At 62.4% G+C, this 10,173-nt stretch overlaps 1 protein-coding gene across 1 annotated transcript; it reads left to right on the forward strand.

Moving 5' to 3' along the window:
• Window positions 1–2,011: 2,011 nt before the first annotated feature.
• Window positions 2,012–9,378, forward strand: PMVK (phosphomevalonate kinase). Its single transcript, XM_032317412.1, has 5 exons — window positions 2,012–2,207; window positions 3,427–3,490; window positions 5,874–6,026; window positions 8,129–8,258; window positions 8,997–9,378. The coding sequence occupies exons 1-5, from the start codon at window positions 2,113–2,115 to the stop codon at window positions 9,215–9,217; spliced, it is 663 nt and encodes a 220-aa protein (XP_032173303.1). The 5' UTR covers window positions 2,012–2,112; the 3' UTR covers window positions 9,218–9,378.
• The last annotated feature ends 795 nt before the right edge of the window (window positions 9,379–10,173 follow it).

Below are 10,173 nucleotides of genomic sequence, written 5' to 3' on the forward strand. Positions count from 1 at the left end.
TGTCAAATAAATAAATACAATCTTAAAAAAATATGGTCTGCCTTCTTAGTGAGGGGTGACTCCCAGGTGTAAGGGTGTTGTCATCGGAGGTGGGCCCTGGCCTCTTCAAGCCCCGTCTTCCGGAACCACAGGAGGCTGCGTGGGCTGGCGTCCATCCAGGACTCGGGCTGTGCCTTCTGGGCTCATGCTGCGTCTGCCTGGTAATCCCGGTGGACCCCTCTTCCCCGCCTCACCCTCCCCAGCCCCCAGCTGGCAGACCAGGCCTCCTACCCTAGGAGGAGGGCCTCACGTTTGTGCAGAACCGCACAGCTCGCAAACGCTTTTCACGCACACTAACGTATGTGAGTTCTCTTGGTGGTGGCAGGAAGGACGAGCCCGTGTGGCGAGGCCCGAATTTCAAGGGCTGTTGGTGTCTCTGCGAGGAAAGCACCGCTTTGGGGACTAGGTGAGTGAGCAGCCCTAGAGAGCAGGGCGGCTCCGTGGGGGACAGAGCAGGCTGACCGGCTTCGGGGGACAAGGCCCAGAGTGTTCCAGGGGAGCCCGTGTCTGAGGCGAGGAGGAGGAAGAACCCTCTGGCCACCTGAGGTCAAGGGTCACCCTGCCTGCAATGAGGCCTCGGAGCCGAGGGCCAAGCTGTGACGGAAGGAGTGCGGGGCTGCCGGCTGCCCGCACTGACCTGGGAAAAGGCCGCCCAGCCGGGTGGTTAGGAGCCTTGCAGGAGCTGGAGTTTTCCGACATGGGAAGGAGGGAGGCCTCCGACCCGAAGTCTGTGCTGCGGTAGGAGGGCTGGGGGCGGATAAACCCTCCATCTGAGAGGGCAGCGGGGGGCACTGAGGCGACTCTGAGAGGCGGGGAGGGTGTTTCCGATGGGCTCATCCGCGGGAACTCCTGGGCGCTCCGCGCAGCGGGGATGGGAGAGAATCCGGTGGAGGAAGGACCCGCGGGGAGTCCCGAGTCCTTCCAGCGGGGGAGGAGGCTCTGCGCCTTCCGTGGGCCCCGACGTGCCTGCTGAGGGCGCGCTGCACCCGGAACGACGGGACAAGGAGCGCCTGCCCCACTGCGCCGCGACTCTGCCGCAGCCCCGCAGCCCGCGATCTCGCCCAAGGCCCGAGCGGGTCCGAGCTGGAAGGGAGCCCCACGGTGTGCAGCGCCGAGCCACGGACGAGCGCGGGGACCGCACGCTTGCTTCGAACCGGACCAAACACGGCACCTTCCAGGAGCCCGTTCTCTCCGCGTCCGGCCGCGCCCAGGCCCCGCTGGGCTTCTGCGCCCAGGACTCGGCGCGCCCGGGGCTCCCCGCCCACGCCCCCTTCTCTCCCCGACGGCCTTGGCCTTCGCGGCGCGCAGCAGCGGACAAGCGCAGACCAGCAGGCCGGCGGGTCCCAGCTCAGGGCGACGGCGCTCCACGCTCGGGGCCGGCCGCTCCCGCCGCGGGCTTCCCGGGAGCGGGCGGACCCCCGCACCTCCAGGGTCCCGGCCCGACTCCGGGTAGCACGAGGTCGTCTGGGCCGGGCTGACTCCCACCCCCTTCAGCGCACCCCACCGACGCCGGCGCGCCAGGTCCGTCCCACCCGGCCAGCGCCCGCCACCCGCCCGCGCGGAGAACCGCAGCGGCTGCTCCCCCGTCCGCAAACCCGCGAGCCCCCCCCTCGCGCCCCGCCTGACGTCACAGACACGCCCCGGAATCGCCCCCTCCCGCCCCTCCGGGAGGACCCACGTTCACCGCGGGGCACCGACGAGGTCGCTTTTAGTCCGTGCGCCTCGGCGCGCACCCGAGGAGGGAAGCCTGCAGACCGGCTCGGCCTGATCTCGGCTGTTCTTTCTCTCCGGGTTTCCAGGGCTGCGTGGCGCAATCGTGAGGCTCAGCTCGCGGCATTTCAGGGCTTCACCCCCTAAAAGAGAATGGTTGTGCCCGGATGACGTCAGGCTCCGGGCGGGGCCGAGCCGTTCCGAGGGAGCTCCGCGCGGGACCGTCCTTCGGGCGGAGCCACGCCCTCCGTCGGCGTGCGGCGGCGGGGGCGTGTCCACGGCGGCCCTCTCTGCGGCTGCGCGGGCGCGGTCCCGGGGTCCCGGCGCGGGCGGGATCCTGGACGGCGGCGGGAAGGCGGCCGCATGGCTCCGCAGCGAGGAGTCCCGTGCCTGGTGCTGCTGGTCAGCGGGAAGAGGAAGTCGGGGAAGGATTTCGTGGCCGAGGCGCTGCGGAGCAGGTGTCCGCGGGGCGGGGCGGAGGCGCGCCCGGTGGCGCGAGGGCTGGGCTCGGGGAGGCGTCCGCGGGCGTCCGGGAGCAGGTGACAGCTTCAGCGGCGGCTGCCGGGAGTGCGTCCCCTCTGGTCTAGCTCCCGGTGCTGTGATCGGAGCAGTAATGCCGGGCCGGGCCGGGGGTGGAGGAGTTGCTGGACGAGGTCGTGGGGGCCCCGGGCAGAGGTCGCCCTGGGCTCACACCAGGGACCCAAACCCCTTTCCCTTAGCTGCATTTCTCCTTGTCCCCCCCCCCCACCCCGCACACGCGAGTCAGGTAGGCGTCAGAAGCAGGACCTGTGCAGGTGCACCCCCGGGGTTTGCAGCCTGACTTTCCGCCTCCTCGTTTGGGATCTTGCAGAGTCCTAGCCACTGGCGTCCCAGTCTCCTCATCTGCGAATGGAGATCGGTCTAGGCTGCTCATAAGGCTTCCAGGAGTCATGCCTGCGAAGAGCTTAGAACAGTCCTTGGCGCCGGGGAGAGGCGGGAGCGGGGTGGTGGCTGTTACTCCCTGCCCTGTTGCTTTGGGGCCATCGGTTCCCACCCTCCGGCTCCTCACCTGAATGGTGGAGATCAGAGCGCTGGTCTCCCTGGTCAGTGTGGAAGAGTCTGTGAGCTCCTCTAGGACGGGGCAGGAGCGGTGTGTTCCCGGGGTCCAGATCCCGAGCCCCACAAATGGCCGATGGAGTAACTCAACAGGGGAGTGTATGAGTGATTCATGCTGTGGTGACCTCGTTGGTGGAGACCGAGAGACCCTGGCTGTGCGAGAACTAGGCCAGGGGCCCTGCAGTAACCTCATCCAGGGAATATGGCCAGTGGAATTCTGGTCCTGTTTGTCCTACTTGTTAGTTTCAGGACTGTTGACATGCCCCTGTTTTCCAATAATCCTGCAGGACACAACAGAAAGTGCTGTCCCCACCGTATAGGTGAAGGGTTACCGTCAGGGAGGAGGTGTGACAGTCACAGAGGTGCACAGCAGAAATGCGACTTCAGAGGGCTGCCTGGCTGGCTCAGTCAGTAGTGCCTGTGACTCAGACTCTTGCTCTCAGGGTCATGAGTTCAAGCCTGGTAGGGCCTCCTGAAAAAAACAGAAAGAAAGAAGGAAAAAGGAAAGGGGACCTCAATGCCCTGGACTTGTTAGGGTCCTGGAAACTAGGTTAACTGGGTTTGGTTCTGCCCGTCCTGCAGACTCGGCGAGGATGTCTGTGCCATCCTCCGACTCTCGGGTCCACTCAAGGAACAGTACGCTCAGGTAGGCGGGAGCTCTGTGGCGGCGGGTGGGTCGGGAGGAGCCTGCTCATGTGCCAGCTGTCATCCTGAGCACAGTGCCCACGAGCGCTGGCGGCAGGGGGTGCACAGCTCTTGCTTTTCTGTGGCGTGACTGCTGGGGACATTTGCTCCTTAAGCTTCTGGCCACCCCCCAAGAGTAGGTTCAGGAAAGCCTGTTCAGGAGAGGCTGGAGAAGCGAGCTGCCTGATCTGAGGCTGGGTTATTGTGAGGGCCTGGGATTCTTCCCCGAGACATTGAATCATCTGGGGTGTCAAGATATCTCATTAAGTGAAAAGCAAGATGTAGGACCGTGCACAGAGAACGCTACGTTTGTATAGAAATGGAGAAAAGGGTCGCCTGGGTGGCTCAGTGGCTTAAGCCTCTGCTTTCGGCTTGGGTCATGATCCCAGGGTCCTGGGATCGAGCCCCGCATCGGGCTCTCTGCTCAGCAGGGAGCCTGCTTCCTCCTCTCTCTCTGCCTGCCTCTCTGCTTACTTGTGATCTCTCTGTGTCAAATAAATAAATAAAATCTTAAAAAAAATTTTTTTTTAAATCAAAAAAAATAAAAGGAGAAAAGTTGTAAATATATTTGCTTATATTTTCAGCCACATAACAAGTATTTCTGGGGTGCTTGGGGTGTGAGAAGCCAGGGTGGGGTACGTAGGAGGCTATGTGGTCGGCCTCCAGGGAGGGGAGCAGTGGTGGGAGAGAGATCTTCCACTGTAAACAAATATGTATCTTTTGAATTTTGAACCGTATGGATTAAAAAAAAAAAAAGCATTGTAAAAAAACACACGGGACCTCTTAGAGCCTTGGTGTTCAGGCAGGAAGCGGTGAGGGCGAGACCAGCTTCTCAGACTGGGAGAGGCGCTCGTTGCTTACATTTCTGCCCCTGGCTTCTGGGTGCGCCTGTCCAGGGACCTGTGCGCCCGGCCCCTTGTTCAGTTGGCCTGAGTCTGGCCTTCTGGGGCGACACAAAATGAATTCGTCTGCCGCCTTCCATGCATCGGCCGCCCTGTCCGTATTCTCTTCCATTTGATCTTTGTCCTCCAGCTGAACAGACCCATTGGTAGGATGGCAGCCTTGGAGGGCTTCCTGAGGAGAACGGGGGCAGGGGGCTATTTGTATTTATTTATTATTTATTATTATTATTTTTATAAAATTTTATTCATTTATTTGACAGACATCACAAGCAGGCAGAGAGACAGGCAGACAGAGGGGGAAAGCAGGCTCCCCGCTGAGCACGGACCCCGATGTGGGGCTCAATCCCAGGACCCTGAGATCATGACCTGAGCCGAAGGCAGGCACTTCACCCACTGAGCCACCCAGGCATCCCAGGAGTTTACATTTTTAAAACCTCAATAGGTAACTAACTGGTCAGCCACCCCTACATCTCCCACTCCCATTAAAAAAACAAAATCCGAGGCGTCTGTCTGGCGTAGTGGGTGGAGCCTGTGACTCCTTATCTCAGGGTTGGGAGTTCGAGCCCCACGGTGGGTGTGGAGCCTACTTTAAACAACCCTCTGGAACGAGTGTTAATGTGTTGTTTTGTTAAGTCACAGCGGGGACTGTAATTGAAAAGCAGAACACAATGCTCCTGGTGGCCGCTCCTCCCGTGCTCTGGAGTACGTGGGGACCTAGTTTCCCTGCGTGGGGTGGCGGCCAGCCTCACTGTGGAGCGGGGCATGGGAAGGTCGAGGCCCTTCAGTCTGCAGACAAAGAAACTGAGTCTGGGAAGGTCCAGCTGCAGCGAGTTAGAGGAGCCAGAAGCTGCCCGGAGTGGCGAGTTTCCAACCCCTTCCCGCCCTGGTGCCCCTGGGAGGACCCCTCCTGTCCTCTGTGTCCCCAGGAAAGGGAATGCAAGCAAGGGTGGCCTGAGCGGATGCTCCAAGCCGCCCCTCTTGCCCCCAGGAGTCCTTGGAGCCAGATGGAGGAGCCTGGACCTTGGGGACGAAGCCTGGGGTGGGGGGTGGGGGTGTGTGTGCTGGGCATGCGCTGTGTTCAGGTTTCTTGCTTTGCTGGAGGCCAAGCCGGTGCCCAGCGGGATGCAGACTCATTTCAGAGTTAGTTTAAGCCAGAAATACTTGGGGAGGTAAAGCTGTTGCAAGAGGGAAAAGCCACATCACACGTTTTAAAGCTAAACCGGAACGACTTCCGGATCGCCCAGGCTTGTCGTCCATCTGCTGCTCTTGGGGATTTCTGTTTCCAGCTCCCTGTCGCTGCAGACCTGGGTCTTGGTGGCAGCCTCCTGGTCCTTGCACTGCCCCTGCGGGGTGGGAGGGGGAGGGCGGGGATGGCCTTTCCCTCTTTCAGGAGAGACCGGGGAGGCGGAGGCCGGTGGTGTGGACATTGTGCTCTCTGGGCAGGAGCATGGCTTGGACTTCCAGAGACTCCTGGACGCCAGCGCCTACAAGGAGGCCTACCGGAGGGACATGATCCGCTGGGGGGAGGAGAAGCGCCGGGCAGACCCAGGCTTCTTCTGCCGGAAGGTCGTGGAGGGCGTCTCTCAGCCCATCTGGGTGAGTGGCTGGGCGGCCTTTGGCCACTCGCCCTCTCTGTCCGCGTCTTCACTGCCTTTCCCTCCTGCTGAATCTCACCGGCGGTGTGAGCTCTGGCCCTGGCCCTGGCTTCCGTCCTCGTCCCCTACGGTCCCTTCCCCACCAGGCAGCCAGAAGGGCAGTTTGGGGACAATCCAAGACCAGTCACTGCTTTGCTGAGAACCTTTGTCCATTGTTCTGTTGAACCACACTGACATCCGGAACAGACTTCCAGGCCCTGAGCCGTCCGGTCCTGCTGCCCATTAGCCACCCTGCTCCTTATGCTGCAGCTGCGTCAGCTTCTCTCCGTCCTGCGAGTCAGCCTCCTCCTGGAGTCGGGGCCTTCGTGGGTGTTCTGCCTGCTGGAGACGCCCCTTCTTTCCCTCCTCACTGCGTTCACCCCACCCTGGCTTGCACGCCGCCTCCACCAGGAAGCCTTCCCTGATACCCGGGCCTGGACTGATGCTTGCCATCCAGTGCTCGTATAGCACCAAACCCCTTTCCGACCTCCTCGTTCTGGCAGCCCGTATGCTATGTACCGGCCTGGCTCCTGGCAATGTGGAGGGTTCGTCACTGCGAACATACGCCAAAGTCCCTGCTCTCGGGGAACTTCCGTTATCACTCAGGCTGGAGGGAGTTAGGAAGACAGAACACGTCAGGTGGGGGTCGATACGCAGCAGCAAGACAAAGCAGGCCAGGGCTGTGAGGAGGCTTCCCCGGACCCCACGGCACTTGAGCAGGGCCTGTAGGAGGCGAGGGCCTGAGCCACGTAGGAATTCGTGAGTGGGGGGCAAGCGGCAGGAGGTGAGGCTGAGTTAAGCCGGTGCTTTGGAAGAGCGGGGTCTGGGCTCCTGGGAGACACCTGAACGGGGGAGAGGCATGGGGGTCAGGTGAGGAAGTGGAGGCCAGGGGGCGGGTCTTTCTGGACAGGTGGAGGGGCCGGGGCTCCGATGCGGGGACGCGGCAGGCTCTGCACGGGCTGCGGACCGTGGGTGCGAGGCGGGAGGCCCTGCGAGGGTTTGGCTCCGCGCAGCCTGACAGACAAGGGTTTTCTGAGCTGGGGGAGGTGTGGGGACAGGATTGGGAGCTCGGTGTCGCTCAGGGGCACCATGGCACGGCTGGGCTGGAAGCTGCCAGATTGATGTCTGGGCTCTGAGGCGGTGAGCACCAGGTCCGTGCCTTCCCTGCACCGGCCGAGTGCCTGCACACCAGTGTCGCTGTGACGTGCACGTGGCTCCTGGGGAGCGAGTGTGTCAGCATCAGCACCAGCCGCTGGTCCCTCCGTTTGCCGCTTGGCTGGTTCGTGGAGCGCGTGCGGCTGCTGGGAGCGTCCCCAAGGCCTTCCGTTGTGGAGTGGACTCCGGGGAGGGCAGCTGACGAGCAGCCTAACAGATGGTGATGGTTTCAGGGCCCTGCTGCTTGGCCGGACGTCCCCAGCGGGGCGGGGGTGGTGGGGGGCAGGGTGGTAGGAAGCGTCCTGCAGGAGGAACACCGGGACAGAGGTTTCTGCCGGCAAGGGAGCCTGGCCCGCGCTTGGCCGGGCAGCAGGGGCCGCGTGCGTCCCCAAGAGCACGTGGGTGGTGTGTCTGGGGACAGACCAGAGGGGTCCGGTGGGTGGGGGGTGCAGGAACACTGTGGGTTCCAGGTCGTGTAGGGCCCTGTAAGCTGGCCGTAGACTTCAGATTTTCTTAGAGCAATGAGAGGCCTCTGAGGGGTTTAGGCAGTTGATCTGTCTTCGGTGTTAGAAAGTGTTGGGAGCATCTCCGTTTCTGGCCTCAGTCTGTTCATCTGCAACACACAAGTGTTGGACCTGCTGATCTGACCTCCAAGCCTGAGCCTCTGCTTCAGCTCAGCAGCGGCCCCAGGATGAGGCGGGTCCATGGCGACTGGGAGGGTGACCTGCAAGTGGGGGACAGCGGTGACCGTGGGGTCACGGGGGACACCTGTCTGGCTTTGCCAGCCCCTCCTAGCTCTCTATGCTGGCTTGTGTCGGAGGGTGGGGGGCTGCGTCTTCCCGCCACCGCCAGGGGCCCTGTCCCTCTGCCCTCTGTCCACTGGTCACCCGCCTGTGCTCTTTCCTGCAGCTGGTGAGTGACACACGGAGGCTGTCAGACATCCAGTGGTTCCGGGAGGCCTATGGGGCTATGACACAGACGGTGCGCGTGGTGGCCTCGGAGCAGAGCCGACAGCAGCGCGGCTGGGAGTTCACCCCAGGTGAGCCGCACACGGCCTTTGTCCCAGCCCCCATGCCCCGTCTGTGCTCTTCCTGGCAGGCTGTGGGGGACGGAGCCAAGCAGGGTAAGGGGATCTGGGGCCTGGAGCTCAAGACTGCCCCGTAAAAGACTGGAGTGGGGTTGGGGAGGGTGTCCTTGGGGCTGACGGTTTGTACATGACCGTGGCCTGGTGCCCTTACCTGGGCTGGCCCCTCTAGGCCAGTGGGACCCGCTGCTGGGTCCTTTACCTCTGCCTCTGGTTGTTTGATGAGCAGCATGTCTGTGTGGAGCAGGCGATCCTGGGTCCTGCCCTGTGGCTTCTTTGTGCCCGAGGTCCCAGGACCCAGCGGGCGCTGCTCTGGGAGGCTGCTGCCCCCCGGGTGTCTGCTGCAGGCAGGCCTGTGCTGGCGTTTCGCACGCACCATCTCACTGCGGTTCGTGAACCTGCCCAGCAGACCCTCCCCAGAGGGTGGGATCAGAGGCTTCCTGTAAGCTGGAAGCCACCTGTGCCGCTGGGTCTGTGGTTCCAGAAGACCCATCCACACTCCGTGGACAGTGGCCACAAAGGGCAAAGTCAGTGGACACTCTGGGGGCGCTCGGCCAGCTGGGGGTGGGTGCAGGAGGCTCTCCGGTGGCACGAGGGAGGCCAGGAGGGGCAGCTCCATCTGGGGCCAGCAGGCCCGCATGCCCAGGGGCCGCCTGCGTGGACGGGGCCTGACCTCATTATGCCCCTGCGCAGGGGTTGATGATGCCGAGTCAGAGTGTGGCCTCGACGGCTTTGGGGCCTTCGACTGGGTCCTTGAGAACCACGGGGACGAGCGGCGCCTGGAGGAGCAGCTGGAGAACCTGGTGGCGTTTGTCCAGTCCCGGCGTCCATGCCGGGTCCCGGGAGCAGCGGACGCTGCGCCTCTCCCGGACGTGTGGTCTCCGACGCTGGCTGAGGGCCCGGCCGATGCCTGACAAGCCAGGACACTGCGAGGACCTCGCCTCGGGCACAGGACCACCCCACCTCTTTAGGAGGAGACCGAAGGGCAAAGAGGGGCCCCGGTGCCGACCCGGCTGCCCTGTCTGGACGCCCTCAGCCCAGGGCTCCCAAGCCTAATAAACCGTCCTGGAGCGCACTCAGCCGCCCACGGCTCTCACTCCCCAGATGCCAGCACAGCCGTGTGGGGACCGGATGGCCGGGGGCGCTGTGGGCCCCGCTGTGGCTCCCATCTGGGTGGCCGTGTCCTGCAGAGCCCGGCCTGGGCCACGTGGGAGGTAGGCCTGCGTGTGAGGGAGGCAGGTTTGGGTTCTGGCGGTCTCGTTTTCAGGGACGGCCCCACCAGAGGCTCCAGGTGCTACACCACCAGCAAGTGCCCAGAGGGCCTGGGGTGCCATAGAGCCACAGCAGTGTTGGAGATCCATGGACTCCCTGGAACCGTGGTGTGGCCCTGGGCTGGTCACGTCACTGAATCGAGCCTCTGCCTGCCCATGGTGGGCTTTGGACATGACCTGTTTTATTTTACTTTATTTTATTTTATATTTTATGTTATTTATATTGTTATTTATTTATTTAAAGATTTTATTTATTTATTTGACAGACAGAGATCACAAGTAGGTAGAGAGGGGGAAGCAGGCTCCCCGCTGAGCAGAGAGCCCGATGCGGGGTTTCAATCCCAGGACCCTGGGACCATGACCTGTGCTGAAAGCAGAGGCTTAACCCACTGAGCTACCCAGGCACCGAAGGTTTTTTTTCTTTTTTTTAAATTTATTTATTTGGCGTGTGGGGAGAGAGCACAAGCAGGGGGAGTGGCAGGCAGAGGGAGAGGGGGAAGCAGTCTCCCCACTGAGCATGGAGGCCGATGTGGGGCTCCATCCCAGGACCCTGGGATCATGACCTGAGCTGAAGGCAGAGGCTTTAACCCACTGAGCCA

This window comes from Mustela erminea, chromosome 17 (genome assembly GCF_009829155.1).
Source record: "Mustela erminea isolate mMusErm1 chromosome 17, mMusErm1.Pri, whole genome shotgun sequence".
NCBI lineage: Eukaryota > Metazoa > Chordata > Mammalia > Carnivora > Mustelidae > Mustela > Mustela erminea.

Bases quoted from the DNA above. Each gene is read 5' to 3' on its own strand.
- PMVK (XM_032317412.1), top strand. From the start codon at position 2,113: ATGGCTCCGCAGCGAGGAGTCCCGTGCCTGGTGCTGCTGGTCAGCGGG. The intron at 2,208-3,426 runs GTGTCCGCGGGG...CCCGTCCTGCAG, and splicing joins GCCGAGGCGCTGCGGAGCAG to ACTCGGCGAGGATGTCTGTG. The intron at 8,259-8,996 runs GTGAGCCGCACA...GCCCCTGCGCAG, and splicing joins CGGCTGGGAGTTCACCCCAG to GGGTTGATGATGCCGAGTCA.